At 34.1% G+C, this 20,133-nt stretch overlaps 1 protein-coding gene across 18 annotated transcripts in view; it reads right to left on the reverse strand.

Moving 5' to 3' along the window:
- The window catches only part of MCTP2 (multiple C2 and transmembrane domain containing 2), a 263,257-nt gene that overhangs the window by 16,832 nt on the left and 226,292 nt on the right, over positions 1-20,133 (reverse strand). For all 18 annotated transcript variants that reach the window (XR_014243575.1, XM_082388909.1, XM_082388908.1 and 15 more), the window contains one exon: positions 10,334-10,443. Coding sequence is in view for 17 of the 18 variants with exons in the window: in XM_082388909.1 (XP_082245035.1) it covers positions 10,334-10,443 (110 nt within the window). In the remaining variant the exon portion in view is untranslated. The remainder of the gene's footprint in view (positions 1-10,333; positions 10,444-20,133) is intronic.

The following is a 20,133-nucleotide window of genomic DNA, read 5'->3' on the forward strand; positions in this document are numbered from 1 at the left end:
CACACATACATACACAACATTGTAAATTAACTATACTTCAATAACAAATTTAAAAAATATAAGAGCAATCCAGTTATACCTCACCCTCTTGCTAAGAATTGTTATTAATATTTTAAATCTTTGCCTATGGAGAGATACAATATTATTACACATGTGTGTGTATTTAATGTCTCACTTCTTTAAATTATAAGTAAAGGTGGATGCATTTTAATATGATTGTTGGTCATTCTAATGTATTTCTTAGTGATATCCAGCTTATTTCCTTGCCAGAGGCAACTATTTAGGGAAGTGCTTAAGAAAATTGATTTTATAAGCAAACTGACATGGGTTTGAGTTCAAGCTCTACCTCTAAAAGTTGAGTGACTAGAGGAAAGTGTTTCAATCAATCTGAACAATAATTTCTTCTCTAAAGAATGGGAATAATAATAATACCTATAGCATAGAGTTTTGCTAGAATTAAACAGGTACTTGCATTTACAATAGCTCTGGTAACACGTGAAAGATGGTTAGCTTAGTTTTCATATTAAATTTTTATCTTAAGTTTGTTTCCAAAAAAAAACAAAAGTTAGCTCTGCTTCTAGCACATTGTAAAAACTCAAAAAAACAAACAAAAAAAAAAACAAAAAAGGAAAGAAGTTACTATTTGTCTATCCCTTCCCTCCCTTTGATGTTTTCCTCAAATAAAATCTCTTTGGATACTAAAGAAATCAGTCTTTTGTCATATTTGTTGCAAACGTTTTCCCAGTTTGTTGCTTTGTCTTTTTAAAAAATCTCATTTATAATTTTTTAAAGATAAAAATTATGTATTTTACATGACCAAATTCATCAATTTTTTTCCCTGTTGATTTTTAGATTTGGTATTTCTTGTAAAAGACTTCCCCTAGTCAAGTGACTTGACACCAAGAATTTGAATAATCAATATTTCCTCCACTCCTTTATCATACTGCTTTCTATGTTATTTTAAATGTCTACATATATGTAGGTCCATTCCTGACTATTCTCTTACATAGCGGAATTTGTAGTAGAACTTTTTAGTAGGCAACCTCACAATATTTGAGAAAATGTTATGGATGCCACAAATGCCCCTGTTATGCCAGGGCAAGAAACTTAACCTGCAAATATCTTTGCACAAGGACGTAGGGATAGTACATGAATGTGTGATGCAGTATGGTTTGTAATAGTTAAAAAAGAAAATAGCTTCAGTATCATCAATAAGGTAATATCTAAATAAAATAAATATCTAAACATCTAAATAAAGAGGAAAAACTAAATAGATTTACACTCTGCAATACAATACAGCTTTAAAAAACAATGAGAATATGAAAAGAATACCCACACAAATACCTTTGCCCTCAACACAGAGGCTCAAAGCTAGATACGGTGAAAAACTAAGTTTCAGAAATATGTAAGTATGTTTATATACACACACACACACATACTGAGAAAACCTCTGGAGGATATACTCCAAACTGTGAATGATAGCTCAATATGATGGGGGGAGAGGGAAAGAAAGAGGGAAGATGGAGCTACAGAGAATAACGGGAAGCTTTCTGATTTGATTACTTTTATAATGGATGTATATCACATAATCAAAATAAATAAAAATATAAAATCAATAAATTAAAACTGAAATAAACAAGTAAAAACAAATACCAATCTGTGTGCCCTATTTTTGTTTTCGTTGTTGTTGCTTTTTAAAGCAGAGACATAGTAAGTGTCAGATCCTGGATGCCAATACACAGGTAGGTAGCAATGCACCTGTCTCTTTTCCATTAGGTGAGCTTAAGCAATGTACTCTACTTCTCTGTGCTTTAATTTTCCCATCTGTAAAGTGGGAATAATGACTTTCTACTTTATAGAGATGCTGAGGGGATTCAATGCATTAATAAATGTAAACCCCTTAAAAACAATATCTGGTACATAGTAATTATTCAGTAAATGTTAGCTAGCCTCATTTTTCTTGTTGTTATTGCACAAAAGTGACATAAATATGAAAAAAGCTAATTATATCAGGTAGCATTTTGAAGATAATAAAAACTATGGAAAATGTATGGAACTACTTTTTATAAAGAAATATACATTATGGCTCCTTTTCTAAAAATAGCAAACCTGCCTTTAAAAAAAGTTAAATAATAGCTAAATAATTTTTAATACCTTGAAAAAAAAGAGAAAGCCACCATTAGGCTGACATAAAAATAAGAAAACATCAGAGTGTAAAATGTATTGCAAGAATTCTGGAGATTACCAACCTCCAAAGTCAATTTCACTCTAATAATTTCTGCCAAATACTGAAATTTTTAACTTCTGCATCTGTTACCTGCACGGGAGGGCAGAAGATAAAGCCTAGGGCCTCCACAAAGGAAGATTCAAGTAGAAGAACACTGCATAAAACTTACATTTTCAGGGTAAGGATGAATTGAGAGAGACAGACAGACAGAAAGACAGACAGACAGACAAAAAAAGGAAGAAAGGAAGGGAGGGACAAATCCACCATATATAAGTGGATGCAGAGAACTCTCTTGTGTGTCACGATGCTAGTGCCAGGATTTATCATCTGAGTTTATGCTACCAGTATACTCTGAAAAGCCTCAGCAAAAAATTTAATTAAAAAAAGAGATCCCAGGTTGGATCACCCCAAAGTGACTCGAGCAATAATCCTCTCTAAGGAAATGCACTATCAACTCAGATATCTGAGTATGCTTCACACACACACAAATCCAAGGAATATGAGTTCATAATTAAAACTGCAAAATATAAAAGGACACACAGCATCATGAGTAAGAGCCAGCAGAAGTAACAGCAAAATCCCAAACAAAAGACTTCAAATACGGAAAGCAAACACAATATGTTAAATAATAATGTTTAATAATTTAAAAGTCATAAAACAGAGGCTTAAAAATATAGTCAAGGAAGAGATGATGAAAATGACCAAGAAGATCTGAAAACAAAGCAAGGAGAACTTTAAAAAGAAATACAGTGATTAAAGTTAAGACCCCCACGCATGGATTAAACTGGATTTTAAATATCAGAGGAAATAAGGTTGTGCAAGATAGTCCAAAGAAAGTACTTAGAAGGCATCACAAAGAGCAAAAAGATAGAAGATGTCAAAGAGAAGAGACATGGAACATAGATTAACTGACTGAATTGACTGGGAAGATGATAATAGTAACAATTAATATTAGACTGTGGTAATAAGCCATGCTGTAAACTCTAGGGTAACAACAACAACAACAACAACAACAACAAATGGCAAAAGGGTGCTTATATATAGAGGAAAATAGAAGAAAATTACAGAAAATAATGAAAAAAAACCCAAAAAACAGAGCAAGGGAAAAAAAGACACAATAAAAACCACAGATTTAAATCTAAGTATATCAGTAACCACATTAAATTTGCATGCACTACATGCTGCAAGTAAAAGACAGTGACTCTCAGAAACGAGAGATATCTAAAACATAAACAGGTTGAAAGAAAGTGATAGAAAACTTGTATTATGAAGGAAGCATCAAAAGGAAGATGGTATAGCCATATCATTAGTTAAACAAGATATTAAGGCCGATTTTTAAAATCGGTCACTTTCTATTGATTAATGATCCAATTCAACAGGAAAATACAACAATTTTAACATGTACAAACCAAATAACATAACTTCAGAATATAGAAAGCAAAACCTGATCAGACTACAAAGAGTAGACAAATCCATGACCCCAGTGGAAGGTTTTAACACACATCTTTAATTAATACAAGAAGAACCAAAAATAAAGACCAGTATGAGTATAAAAGATTTGAACACCATCAACAAATTTAATCAATGAATATATATAAAATAATACACTCAATAACCTTCTTTTCAAAAATTTATAAAAGTTGGCCATTTGTTAGAAATTAAGCAATATACTTCTTGGCAAGGAAGAAATAAAAATAGAAATTAGAAAAAAGTTTTTACTAAATGTGAATTGATAATGAGTATCAGTGCCTAAATGTTTGGCATGGAGCTAAGCATTTAGGAAACTGTAGCACTTTAAATGTTTACGTTAGGAAAACAGAAAGATTGAAAATAAATGATCTAGTTATCCATCTTAAAGAGTTAGAATAAGAATAGTAAATTAATATGAAAGAAACTAGAAGGAAGAGTGTAATAAAAATAAGAGTAGTAATTAATGGAAAAGAAAATAGGCAACAGGGAAGATTAACAAAGGCAAATGATGGTTCTTGCTAAAGACTAACATAATTGATAAATGACTGTCAAGAAGAAAGAAGGGAAAACACAATTTTGAGGATAAAAAAGTGAACAATGCTACAGATTCTACTGTCGTCAAAGATAGTAAGAGGATTTTATAAACAACTTCATGTCAAAAAGTAGAAAATTTAAATGAAATGGAAAAACTCTTAGAAAATGACAACTTACAGAAACAGTTATGAGAAGAAATAGAATAGCTGAACAGATCTCTATATATACTACAGAAACTGAATATTTAATTAAAATCTTCCCTGAAAGAAAACTCCAGGCCCAGATACTTCACTAGAAAATTATATAAAATCTTAAAGGAAGTAATTACACCAGGCTTACACAGACTCTTCCAGATAATGGTAAAGAGAGAACACTGCCCACCTATTGTATGAGTCTAGAATAACCTTCACACCATAAAGAATTTTCAAGAACAGAAAACTATATATCAGATCTCACTGATGGTCACAGCTGCAAAAATCCTAGGCAAAAAAATTGTAAATAAAATCCCAGCATATATAAAGAGATTGGATAGCATGATGAAGCTGAGTTTATTCCAGAAATGTAAGATTGGTTTAATATTTGAAAATCAATCATAATTATATACCACATTAACAAAAATAGGAGAAAACAAAAAGAACCATAAGATTATCTCAATGAATGCAGAAAAAAAGTTTAACAAAACTCAACCTACATTCACGATAAAAACTCTCAGCAAACTAGGAATAAAAGGGAAATTCCTTAAGCTAATAAAGCACCTTTACAAAAACCTACAGAAAACAACATTCTTAAGGCTAAAATGTTGAAAGCTTTCTCTCTGAGATCGTGTGTGAGAAAGGAATGTTCACTAACAACAATTCTGTTCAACACTGTACTGGAGCTACTAGCCAGTACAATAAAGCAAGAAAACAAAGTAAAATGTATAAGGACTGAAAAATAAGAAAGAAAAAAAATTATTCCTGGATGATATGTTTATGTAATACAACATCCAGAATAATAATCTTCATATAAAAATTAAGATAATTAAGTTTATCAAGGTTGATAGATTCAAAGTCAATGTAGGAATATTAATTTCACTTTTATATCCCAGTAACAAACAGGTAGAGATGAAATCTGAAAAAAAAGATACCCTTTAAAATAGCATGAAACAAATCAAGTACTTCAGACTATATCACACAAAAATGTGTCAAATTTTTATACATAAAACTCTCAAATACTGAGATAAATTAATGACGATCTAAGTAGATGAAGGAATACATTACATTCATATGTTAGAAAACTTAAATTTTAACAAGATGTCAATTTTTTCCCAATTAATGCAATCCTTATAAAGATCTCAATGATCGTTTGCTTGTGTGCAAGTGCATGGTGTGTCACGTGTGTTTATGTGTTGGATGCTAAAAGTGGAGATATGTACCAGACACATTCGTACACACCCTGTCAGATTAGCCCTCCCAACAGCCAAGTCAGTTAAGTCATGTATTTTTCTCTCGGCAACCCACATTTTTAGTGGTAAAATATTTAAATGTTTCACAGTTTTTTAAAAATTTAAGACACACAGGAAGAAGGTCAAAGCAATTTACCAAAAATAATACTCATAATCGTTAATATTTTTATGTGATTACTAAAGGCCATCCACTGGTTTAAACTCTTTATAGGCACTAATTCATCCAGGAATGTTATGAAATAGGAATTATTATTATGCCCATTCTACAGGTGAGAACTTGAGTCAGACAAGGTAATAATTGGCCCCAATCACTTACTCCCAGTATAAGTGGCAGAACTGGGATCTGAATCCAGAGAGTTGGCTCAAGAGCCTACACTCACTGTCTGTATAGTAGACATTTCAGAAAATGTAAGATGGCACATTTTACTCATTTAATCCCCTGAATATTCCTGCTTGTAAGACTGAGGACTTAATTCAAAGATATTGGCACTAACACTCAAAAACTTACTAGACCGTCACTCCAGCTACCGTGGAGTATCCTGTCTTTCATAGAAGGCCCAAGATTGAAGAACTCTGATAAATCAAAGCTTTCCATCTCAAAATTAAACAATTTGTTAAATATTTTCATAGAAATCCCCAGATTTCCTGAGTTGGCAGCTCCCCAAATTCTAAATAGGAAATCCCTGATTCAAACCTTTCAATGAATGAAAAAATCCAAGGAATCCCCATTCATTCATTCAACTCTTCAGGTTCACTAACACATCCTAAGAATATCTTTGACAAAATTTCAAAACAAAAACCAGAAATTATTGTGACCACATCCAGTAAGGTGGGGAAAACTCCATCCTAGAGTTCCTCTCCCAACTGGGTGCCCCACTAGTTGACCTTTGTGTCAATGAAGTCATTATTTTCCTCATTTCCTAGGCACGGAAAAATGAAGTCCTCTGACTCTTCTACCCATGGAAACAGAAACGAGGGTCATAAAATCCTGTAGACCATTCTTTTGTGATTTACCCACATGATGCTTTCCTTCATACATGCATGGTTTTCACCCCAGTTTGTGAACTCTCCCCTCACAACTGGTCTCCTATCCTCACCTTGGTCTTTCTGCCTTCATTCTCTGTCCCTTAAACATGTAACTTTAGATAAAATATAAGATACATCAATCTATCATTCCCCACGTGCTCACCGTCATTCAAACTTCACTTATCCTGCTTTCTCATCTTCATTGCTTAGTATTTCATAATATTACTTCAAAGAAGTTCTTCTTCCTAGGAATGTGCCTTCTAAGCCTTACTCTGGGACATTTGCAGGGAAGACTCCCCTGTCCTAGGTCTACCTTAATTTCACTATCTCCTCTGTGGAGATTTCCCTCACCACTCAAGGACACAAGTGTTGGAGCCACCACTCTGTAATGACAGGACATACAAGATACCTCAGTATTCTGACCCACCCTGTCTGCTCCCTGGGATAATATAAATGCCACATGTTAAGCAAATGTTAGCCTGATGCATGCATACATTTGAAATCTGTATACAATGAAAGAAGGTAATTAGAGAATGTAGAGAAAAGAAAATACCGTTCACTCCATGTAAATGCAAAATCACCAGGGTCTTCGCTGTCAGTAGCAGGGAAGCCTTGCTCTGAGAGATTTATGTAAGTCTATTTATTTGTTAGCTGCCAAAAGTTGGGTAAAAGTTTTCCTGGTCCTTATGCACTGAATTACAATGGAATTCCAACAGAGTTACACATGATGTTGTACTTGAATGCCCAGTGGGAACTTTAAGGTCACTGTAATAATGAATGGCCAAAGAATTAATAGGAGTTGAGCCTCATGTGCCTTCCTGTGTTGCAGCTGGGTAGAACAGTGCTCTGTTCATGGCTGAAAATACGTCTCAGACGTGGCCACCACAGCTGTGTTGGGCACAGCCGCCGTCAAAAGCACTGTAGAGTTGGGGGCCTGTTTAAATCACTCTGCCCTCCTCTCATCAGACACAGTTCCTTGACCATTATCAACTACACAACAGCTACATTTGTCTATTAACAGACATTCAAACATGGAGATACTTTTACCAAAGGACATGGCCTTCTTGCCGCAGTCTTGCCCCCGCTCCACATCCTCTTATCTTCTTTGCTGCCAGCACCTCCCTCACTCAATTTTTTTCATTTGCTTTTCCATCCACTCAAGGCCCTGCATGACCAGCCGCATTTCCAGGCTCTGCCACGTCCATCCCCAGTGGCACAGACATACTGACGCCCCTCCATCTCCCTGTATCTAGCACAGTCTTGGGCTTCGAGCCTCTGCACAAAGGTGCCCACCTACTGAAGCCCCCATTCATCAACTCAGTGCCCAGCTAGCTCTTCTCATTCTCAGAGATGCTGATAAGTTGTTGCTTCTTCAGAACTTTCCTTTGTTTCTCTCTCTCTCTCCTACAACCTTCCTGGGATGTAGGACCTCCCCACGCATCCTACCTAACCTTTATCTAGCATCAATGCTATTCTAATTGTCTTATTAGTGTTCTTCTCCCTCGTTGGAAAATAGATTCCTACAGAGAGGGAAGTGGGAAGTGGCAAGACGGGGGCGGGGGTTTAAAAGGTACAAACTACTATGTATAAAATAAATAAGCTACAGGAATATATTGTACAACACAGGGAGTATACCCAATACTTTATAATAACTTTAAATGGAATATAATCTATAAAAATTTACTATCTTGTATACCTGAAACTAATATACTATTGTAATCAACTATACCACAACAAAAAAATGAATTAAAAAAAAAGTATTATTTATTTTAAAAAACACACAAAGAAAGAGAATAGATCCCCAGAGGATAATGACATTATAGTGTAAAGTGAGGAGGGGAAGTTCAAACCCAAGATCCATGGCTTACTCGTTGTGTGATCTGGGTTTCATATTTAATCATTCTGTACTTCAGTTTCTTCATCTGTAAAATGGGGATACTAACAATCCTTACTCTGTAGGGTTGTTGGAATCATTTAATCCAATTTCTTTAAGTAACTCCTTAAAGAAGTTGCTATGTGTAAAGGGCTTAGAACAGTATCTGGCTGGCACATGACATTAGTTGATGTTTCTATTATCATTGTTATTGTGGATGCATTTCTCATTCTTAAACCAAGCCAGTGCCTGAAACTCAAACACTGATAGCTGAATGAGTGAATGAAGAATTATAAATGCTCTCTTCATCATTTCACTATTTTCTACTGCCACTTATGTTTTTGCTAAGCAATTTTGAGGGTACATTCAGGAATCAGTTTTCAATTTATATGAAACCTAGAGAAATAAAGCAGATAAATATCAATATACATGACCAAAGCCCCCTACTGCTCTTTAATTTTTCTTGACATTGTTCATGGGAATAACAATGTGTAAGTTCAGTAAAAACTCACTAAATTTGAAGATGACTTTGAACCTGTTTTTTTAAAGCAAAAGAAACATGTTTGCTATGCCAACAATAAATGGACATTCAAGGGCAATTTCATGTAATAAGGGATGGAGGAATAACATCAGTAATGACAGAAAGTTCCATATTAGCTGTTTATATTTCCTGATGTTAATCACCACTTATTGATTTCCCTGCATCTTGATAGACAAAATTTCACTTGGCTTTTAGCACTAATTTCAGTCTCTTCTTTATCCATGTAATTTCTAAATATTATGTTCTTTACTTAAAGAAACTAGAATGGCCAGTAAAATATGAAACAGTATTAATTAATCTTTAGAAAGAACAACATGGCTGACACAACTCTGGATTTAAAGGGGAAACAAACATCTACAATTCAAAAGAAAGAAAAAACCTGCTCTGTTCATTGGTATCAAATGAAGACCAAGTTACACAGAGTTCACAATGTATAAAACAAAATAAATAAAAAATAAAAACATGAATCACAGAGAGTTTTTCTCAATTGAGACTCCATTAGAGAATTTAGCCTTTATGCCCTAATGTAGGGGGATGGCAAGCTATGGGTTGGAGCTGAATCAAACCTAGCCTGACATCTGTTTTTGTAAATAAAGTTTTATTGGAACACATATCACATCCATTCATTTACATATCAACTATCTGCTTTTACACTTAAACAAGGGAGCTGAGTAGCTGCGACACAAACCATACAGTCCAGAGCTGAAAACATTTACTCTTGGGTCCTTTATGGAGAAAGTTTGTTGATCCCTGTCCTAAGCTGTCCATGTATGTGATGAATTAACTTTACATCTTTGCATCTGTGATGTTACTAGTTAGGTACCATTCTCTGGAGAACAGAGAAAAAAATTTCACTCAAGGCATTTACTGTATTCAGATGAAAAAGCCTCCTTTAAAGCATATTTGCTTCCTTCTTTATTTCTGTATAGGACAATCTATTTTATAGTTTATCGCTTAAACCAGAGTATTTTTGAGAATGAATAGAGGCACTATTAATAATTATGCTGGGACAACTGGTGTAAATTGGGCCATACAGCCACCCTGTGAAATTGACAAGCCCAAAGAACACACCAATCAAAGTTAAAAGGCCCAAGACTGTTGCTTTTGTTTTTTCTTTGTTTTTGCATTTTCTGATCCTATCCTCCCTAAGACTCCCCACCCTCGTTTGTCCTAGTGGATGGCAGTTTCACTTCACAACAACACAAATGTAGAACTTACTTTTTAATTCTTTCTCCAAAAGAAGCTATCTCCTCCAAGACGTTTTGAACAGTTGAGACAACATCCTGTACCATATAGATTCTTTCAATTAAGCCCTTTTTCTCAGATTCCTAAGAAACATAAAAGATTTAACTCAGTTACTTCATTTTTATTGGTCTGCTATAGAAATTATTATGCCATATTATCAGAGCATGGTTATTATCAACAGAGTGACTTCAGAAGATAAATTTACGTTTTTCACAACTTATTTATTGACTCCCCCAAATCCCTGCCTGCTCGTGAGATGTGACCACTTGTAGTACACAAGCATGTCACTACCTCAATATCATGAGCTGATGAAGGGGAGCCCCACAGACAAAAGAACTTCATTTCCCTGTGGAGTTGCTGCTTCTCTCTGCAGTCCTTTCCATTGGCTGATCCTGATTTCTTCTGTCTTCACAAGGTTAGCTTACTTACCCTTCTCCCATTAGTCCTTCAGAAAGGTTTCCAGCAGGTAACAATAAGGCATGTTGGATATCCAGATTTTGTATATGGAATTCAGCTTTCTAAGAATATTACCCTTACTTCGCTTATAGAAAACCTAAAATGTTTACCATGTTAGGTAGCTAATGTTTATGAAAATAATTTAGAAATTACTCCCATATTGGAGAAAAGATGATTCCCTGAAGAGTGGCATTTTCATGCTATTTCTTATATTCTGATACCATATTCTAGCTCCTTTATGAACTCTACTGTAACTGGGATTTAGTTAGTGTCTTCTTAGCTCAGGCCTAGCTGGGTCACTGTAGCTGTCACATCTAACATATAGTACCTAAAACCTCAAATAAATCTAACAAAACTTATTTTTTTTCTATCTTTTACTTGGGTTAGAATTGTACTAAATTATTGAGCAAATATCTTCTAATTTAAGAGACCATTTCTATAATAATCTTCTTTGCAGCAAAAGAAAAAAAATTCATTCTCATCTTGTATTCTCTGTTCCATCAAACTGGACCCATAGATAGAAGAAGGAAAACACACCACCCCATACTGATTGCAGTGACTGGTAAAAGCACCAATATGGCTGAAATGTCAAAAAGCACAAATTTCCCTTCTTGCATCTGCCCTTGTTTATGGAGCTACTGGCAGAAACAGAGCAAAGAGAGGGGCTGAGGTTAGAATGCACCATTGCTACCCCCTTTTGAGTAAGGGTGCTGGGCTGGTTTGAATAACTTCCTACCATCTGTTCTGTACCCATTTATGCTGCCATTCTGTACAGAAGGAGAGGTCATACTCATTGCTTCCTCTTGCAAAGTCAAACTCACAAGACATTTTTACTTTTTCACTCTAATTTTAAATTTCTTCTTTCCCTTATTCTCTTACTGACTCTAATTCTTCAAGTCGTTTGCATCAAAAATCGGATAGACTGCCAGAGCGACTTAATTCATCTTCAGCAATCCACCAACATCTATTAATGGGCACAATGGTGAAAACCCATCTCTGTCTGCCACAGAAGCATTCATGTTTATAAAGGAGGATTTGAAAGCACCAGGGAATTTGACCCAAAGGGCAAAAGTGGCTTCCTCTTCTCAACAGTGTAGAGTTTAGGTCAAAACAATTTCTTGGAAAATGACTCAAATTACCATGTGGCTCAATTTCATAAAAATTTCCTATTTTAGTTGACTGATTTTTTTTTTTCCCCTATGAAACAGCCAAATGCGGAGGTTCTGGTTGTGAAGAAAAGCCTGAGTTAGTACACCAAAATAATAAATGATTCTCACAATGTTCTTTTACTTTTTAATGAATTTGATGTTTTAGTTTGAATATTCAACATTTAAAGACTACGCCAAAGAATTCCACTGTATCTAGGGTACCAGCATAATTTATGAACCATATCTGTACACTTTTAAGAGTGAAAGTAATCAGAATTATAAATTTTTGAAATATTTACCAACTGACAACTTGGTTTATTAGTGGATCTATAAAATTATTTCATTTTTATTTATTTTCATAATGACATTGTTTCAAAATAAAAAAATATATTTTACATGCATTAGAACAAAAGAGATGTGCTTATATTAACTGAATTTTAAAATGATACATGAAGAATGATTATTCATGCTACATATTCATATATTTAATTGGTTTCCTAGTTATATCTGTTTATAGTCCCATGTTAAGATTACTTTTCCAAAAAATGTACTTCTTTAATGTCATCTTTTCACTTATAATATTTCATAAAATTGTTCTTACTTATCTTCAGAATTGCACTTAATGGTCATTAAATTGACACCTTTAATTGACTCTACTGTAGGCCATAATTTTAATTACAAAAATACTCTCTCTCCAGGCACTGAGAGGAACTCACAGCAAAAATGTGATACATGAAGAATATTCTCAATTCTATATTTTAAATATTGAAATCTGTATATATTTCTGCCCAAATAATTTCAAAGGCACGATATCTTGTATCCATTCATATGAACTTTCTCTGTCAATATTTTTTCAAGATAAAACTTTAAATAAGTTGTCTCTATGATTCTCCACAAAATTTATGCTGAAAAATTAATGGCTTCTCAATTTCCTTCCATTCCTGGGTAGAATTTATATTTATCCTATTAAAAATCAAAAGATTTTTTTTATCCCACAAATTGAGATAATCCAAAGTGTAACTTCAGAACTTAAACACTGAATCATGCACAAATAGGTCAACTATCTGACCTCACAGTTTGCTTTGTGCTGAATATCCCTTTCTTTTGTAAAGAAAAAAAAATCAATATCTTTTATGCCAGTTCTTGTAAAATTCGCTTCCATCTACTAAGGGCTTCCAAAGATGAAGTTACTTAGCATTTTCAGTCATCAAAAATTTTGATTAAAAATATTCCAACTGATACGACCAAAATGCAACAAACATTTAAAAGATTTCTTTTTTTCACAAGAGTTCAATAGCTTTGGGGAATGTTTAAGTTGACTGAGAGTTCTTCAAAGGTTTCAAACACTCTTAAAATCAGACTGATGGATGGATGACTGGCAGCAAAAACAAAGTGCACACTGCCATGCTGAAAGAAGTATATTTTTATATCTGAACATATCTCTGTCATGAAAACTGCTGTTGCTATCCCAACTCTGTATACATAAAATATTTATAAATGTGAGCACTACAGCTTCTAATTCAATTGGTGGTGCATTATCACTTGTCTGTATGCGATCATGGATAATCAGGGCACCATGATCTATCAATTGTACATTTCTGCTTCAAAGATCCCTTCAATTTATATGAATATTTTATTAGCCCTGATGCTGTGCTTCATCAAAATCTGCATTCACATTATCACTACAAAATTAAATAACCCTCAATGCTAAATGTTTAAACTAAATTTACAATAGCATTCCTGATGTCAGAGATTTCATTGTTTGTCAAATTAACTTGCAAAAGCTTTATTTTGATTCCATATAGTGGATGAAAAAACTCATAATTTCAAGTCATCGTGGTGGGGTATTGGAAAAGTTTTCAATTAGCAATAATCATGCCTCATTGATTGAGGCATTGTATGAGTACAACAATTTCAGAATTAACTTATTTGATATTCTGTTTGAATCATTTGACGGCATGCTAATAAGACTGGTATCATTTGACTCTTCACAAGGATTTTAATATATTGATGCTATTGAAGTCAACACATTAATACCTACCTTGCCCTTTTTCGTACATGCATAATTAAACCTTGGAATGGAAGATGAGATAAATGTGGATGAACAGTCATTTGATCTAAAAGAAAAGTCATGCTGCACAGAGAGATTTGTAAACACATCTTTTGGGCTGTGTAAATTAACATCATGTTTCCAGAAATAGTCTTCTAAAAGTAACTGTTGACAGCTGAAGGCTCTTCAGCAGGTTTGTAACTTAAGTTTACATGTATCAGTGATGTATGTGATCATGGTCCCAGTGGTAGACAGGAAATGTGAACAGACATTCATCAGTTAGTCTGTCAACAATTATCTTGAGAAATGGATTGTCAGTACTTGATTATTCATTAAACATGTACTCTTTATATTTATTATTATTATTTACTCACTGAAAAAGCATTATCAAACAGTAAGAAGTAAGAAGGAAGATTCCAGGCCTCCTAACTCCAGCAGAATGATCTAAAGGTCCAACTTATACTCCTGGCCTTCGTGAAATCTTTCCTAGGGAGGCCAGTCCACACCGACTACTGTCTTATTCTTTCAATTTGCATCACACCTCTACTCTTTTCATCATTCTAGTAGCAAATGTTCTTTTCACTCTCTACACTGCAAACTTTATCTTTTAAAACATGTACTATTGATTTCACGGGTCTTTAATTATATCTGCCAGTATACCAATGGACATGTTATATGGTCTTTGATACTAGCATTTCCATTAACAGGAAACCAAGGTACAAAGAGGTTAAGTGATGTGTCTATGTCCACATTTGTCTATGTTCACATATATGTGGCAGAGAATTCCAGTCCAGGACTATTAAGTCCAGAGGAAGAGTGGACATTTTCTAGTGGACATTTCACAAGGTAGGCATTCAGCTCACACTTGTTCTTTTTGTCATTTGCTTCTTTGGTGTCTATGGATCTCTGTTCTTTCGACTCACTATATAATACATTATTTTTAGCCATTTCATTCAGTTACATATTTCTATCTACTGTTCATTTCCAGTATTATTTGCCCAGTTTTCATGAGAATGTATGTTAAATTACACTTTTTGAAAATACTTGGGGAAAAACATTTCTTTCCATTCTTACTTATTTTTTAACTTTTCTTGCTAAACATTTTAGCAAACTTTATGTATAATTTGCATAAAATACATACCATAATTTACATTATAATAAAATGCATTCATTCTTATCTAGGAGCTGGAGTAACCAGGGTTTACAACAACAGATGCAAAGTTAGGGGGAAAAAAACAAAAAACAAAAAAAACTTAAGATGTACCAACTCCACAGGCCTGCATATTTTATTAATCACAGGTTATGGAGTCAGAGGGAAGTGAGTTCAACATGGGTCTTGTCATCTACGAGCTTTGTGATCATGTCAAGTTCCTACTGGTTTCTGAGTCACAATTCTGCTATCTGGAAAAGGGAGATCATAATCCTGACCCTGACTGGAGTATTTGGAGAATTAAATATTGTATCATATGCAAAGCATTTGGTGCACTCCAGGTGTTTCATAAACATAAGTCCTTGCCCTTCAAGAATGCGAAGAGACAAAAGAACAAATAAACTTTTGTGTAGTTTAAAGAATCCTGGGGTTCATTTAAGTTTCAAAAGCAACGATCTTCCAGGACAAGTCTACTCATGTTGCCCTGCGTTGTATGAAAGATCATCTGGCAGTTCTATCTGCATCATGCTGGCTTTATTTACACGTTTCAGATTGAACCAGGGAATGTGGTGATAACACAGTTTAGCAAACACAGCATTACATCTGCGGCTGCTACCAAATTGCCTAGGAAGAGTAACAGTGATTCATTCAGAAAAAGGAAACTGTTATCACATGTGCTTATATTTTTCCTTAACATATAAGGCTTCTAATTTATAGAGGGAAATGTGTAATAAAAATAGTGATGGCCACTGGTGTGATTAAACCAATGAACAAGATAATTGTGGCTGAACACATATTTTTAGATTCCTACAATTCAGAAAGAATGGATTTTACTTCTCATTACTTGAAAAAAACACCAAGGCATAAGTAAAATTCACATGATTTAGGGCCTACTTTATGAGCAAGGAGGTAATAACATATAACAGAAGAGATGAAAACATGGAAATTTTCAGATCCAGAATTCAAATTTCAAAAGGTTCCTTTGCTTTGTTATATACTACAGAGAATGACTGTAAGAAAAATAATGTAATTGTAATAATAATTGTAAGAAAAATAATGACAAACTCCAAATCTGTAACCTAAAAATGCATATTATTATGTAAAATGTATGTAAGATCATCATTTTTTCATTGCCCATTTGTTTATAAAATGTCAAAAAAAAAAGAAAAAAAAGAAAAACAACACTGAGTCTTTAGTGGCTAAGTTTTAGAGACAATTGACTGAAGAACAAATAATGTGCCTGTGTTGTAACATGGTTGTTCTTTAAGAACAAAGCCAATAAATAAATAAATGAATCAGTCAGGCAGTGGATTTTTTCTTCTTCAAGGCTTTGTTGGCTTCCCCAATGTCTCCAAAGAGCATAGCACTGTAGGTGCAATAAACTAGCTTCGAGCCTCTGGGAGGGAATTAACACCATCAAAATGAATTTACAGCTAAGAATTCATTATATAATCAGTATGCTACTTTAAATCTTTCCCATATGTTCTGGTTCAGGAAAAAAAATTCTTATTTCTCTATTAATTACCTAAGCAAAACCAAAGAGCTAGTCCTGAAAATTGACCACGTCAGGAAAGATCCTTGGGACATGCTTAAAAACTGAGTAGTATTTGTCACAGGATGCCCAGGATTCCCACAAGGGATTGATGCAAAATTTCTATCTCAGGATCGTCCCAGCAATGCCAACCATCCAGGGCAAAGACAACGCAAAAATACGACTTCAGACTTTAAATGGGAATCTGTTTGGTCTGTTTCATCCCACTGAATATTAAAAGCCTGCAATTTGAAAACCTGAAGAATTATAAACATCAGAAATAGATTGAGTGGCATTTAGCAGGGAAAAAAAAAACCTCTCAGCATCTGTCATAACAAAGAACAAGAAGTAATATTTCTGATACACGAGATTAAAAATTGTTCTTTGGGAATCTGGCTTAATGCACTGGGAACTGTCTTTAAGGGTTCTTCCCATGAGCTACGTCCTGTGTGCATGGACGGACACACACACACACACATACACACACACACACACCCCCCTCTATGGTATGCTATTAAAATGGGGGAAAAAGTCTGCAGCCTTTCAGGAGAATACTTCTTTCTCAAGTAGTATTTTTGCTTTGGGAAATGAATATGAAACAGACTGGATTTTGAACCAGTATCATTTCTAAGTAGTTATAAACAGCTCTATCTGTTCATTACATAGAGCCCTTCCTTCCATACTGACTGGTATTTACCAACATGTTTCTTTGGCCTGCAACAGGATTCTCATCAGGGATCAAACGAGAGGGCTGAAAAAGTAAAAGGAATAAACATCATCATGAGGAAGATGTTGATAAAACTCTTTTGAAAAATTGGGAACAATTTGGGAAAAAATAATTATTTGGAATTAGACCCTGGGAAGATTGATTTCCTTAAAAGTTTCTCTGAGCCAAATGACAGATGCCACGCCATTACAAGGCAAACAGGGCTAATGGTTTTCTCTAACTGTCACTACCATAGGTAAACACACAGTAAGCTGCAGTTGCTGATTTAGCTGTGTGTCCTTTAGTTTTCTTTGAGGTGAGGGGTAGAAGATAAAATATTTATCACCTAAGACTCAGCTCAAACATCACCTTTAGCAGTCCTGACTCACCCAGGCACTGCATCGCTAACACCCAATGTAGTATACAAATTTTGATGAAAGTAGCAATCACAGATGCAGAGAAAACACTCCATAAAGGTTGTCAATAATAATGCAGAAAAATGGACCAATAAATTAATGACATGTTTCCTTCATAATAATGTAACATAGTCCAAAATAAACAGGATTTAGATCAGAAGGGCTGGATTTGAGTCTCGCTACTATCCTGGCTGGGAAATCTCTGATGCATTATTACATTTCTCTTAACCTGGGTTAGTTAATTCGCATATGGGGAAAATAATATCAAATTTAATGGTTTACTTTGAGTACTGAATGAGCTAAAGCATTTAAAAACAGCCTGCAAATTGTAAACACTCTACAAATAAGAATAATCTTATAAATCTAATCATTTAAATAATTCTTACTCAAAATGGTCTCATTTTAAATTATTATTTTTGTGTCATTTATTACTTACTTTAAATTATTATATTCCCTTGAGGAAAAAGTGACATCCCCACCTTTCTATCAATTATTTTGCAAATTATCTATCAATTACCTTGCAAACTCATTGGATAATTGGGACTTAAGGCAAACCACATTGAAACAGAGCAGATTTCAATAGGAAATTCCTCTTGTAGGAATGGCTACTATCCTCAGAAAAATAATGACTTGTGGATAATTGAGATACAATGTCCAATGTATTCTATATTAGCATAATGTAAAAATTTTAGACAACGGCAAGATAAATATCCAGATGTAGTATAGTCTATAACATCAGAGCACCAGTTAGTGCACATTAGCTAATAAAAGGATGGCTAATCCATCTAATTTATAGTCTGGCACACCATATTTCACAATATTTGGGAGTAACCTACCAAGTATAATCCTTACAGTAGAAATCACAAAGAAAATCCACAAGTACTGAGGCTATTAGTGAACCTGGTAGCAGTAGGCTGAATAATGCTTCAAATGTCAGATTAATAACATTTCTGGCTTATTTCTGAAGGTAATGAAGCCAAACATTTTTAAGCATGGAAGTTTGAGTTTTTAAAAGGGATTTGAGCAAGTCATTGGTTCAGAGAAAAGACGGCAGGAAATAGGGAAGCCGATCCCTTTTCATGCAAAACATGCATAAACTGATAATTAAGAATTGGCTGGAATCCATTTTAATATTAAAGTCTTGGAAGTAAGATGGTATGGTTGAAATGTTAGCAATTAAATCACTTCATCACTGAATATAATATTAATTCAAATTAAAAGGAGTTACATCGGAACAACCATTTACTTTATTCCCCTGAAAATTATCCATAAGTAGGTCCTCTACAACATGCCCTGTATATAGACTGTATATGCCTTGAAAATATGTGTGTGTATTCAACTATTGTTAACTTTTCAAAGATATTATCTGACTTTTCATTTTCTTAAAAATATCACACCATCTTAAAGTACCATGGCTTAGTCAATAGTTACAAAAAAAATCACTGTTCAAACTAATTTGCTTTGTTTCTGACATTCTTAAGGCACAAAGGAATCATAAACAAAACTACTCTCACTATTAAATTGTAAGACTTCCTCCAAGAACGAGTCTTCCCTGGTTGAGATACTATAGATCATCTTCTCTTTCTGGAACAAGAAAACACAGGGCATGAGGTATGCTGGCCCTGAACAACTCAACCAAAGGACTATGCAGGTTAATTTACAACAAGAACTCCTAAATATTGATACATAATAAATATTGATATATATGCTACATCCTTCTCTCTCTAAGAAGGCTCTGCCTGGGTAGTGATGAGTGAACTAATCAATTTGTAGGATGAAAATCATTTTTACAACTAAGATTGATGGTTTAAAATATACTTAAATTTTAATAATATCATCTTAATTTGTGAAAAGAGAATAGAGATATAATATTCATTTGCATGCTTTCATTATAAAATGTTCCACCATGTTCCACCCTCAATCAACAAAAACGTATCAGATATTTCTTATTTTCTTAAAGGAAAACGTCCATATCTGTTTTTCACCCATAACTGACACGAAAGGATGATCCCCACCCCCCCAAACACTGTAAAGCAATTGTGAACTCATTGATAATCTTAAAAGAACAGATGATTCAAGTCCTATTTCTGACAGCTGAGTTAAAAACACACCAACCCATAATGCAGGCATCACAATGCAGTCTCTTTATGATAGCAATAGGCAGGTTTTTTTTTTTTTTTTATTACATGCCCTTATGATTCTTTCTTCCTGATGTTACTAGTAAATGCTGAAATATTCTACCTAAGTGATTGTTGGGCTGGGAAAAAGAAAAAAGAAACTCAAATGCAAGTATTTATACCTTCTGCAATGAAAACA

This window comes from Balaenoptera borealis (genome assembly GCF_965194805.1).
Source record: "Balaenoptera borealis genome assembly, chromosome: 3".
In the NCBI taxonomy this organism is placed as follows: domain Eukaryota; kingdom Metazoa; phylum Chordata; class Mammalia; order Artiodactyla; family Balaenopteridae; genus Balaenoptera; species Balaenoptera borealis.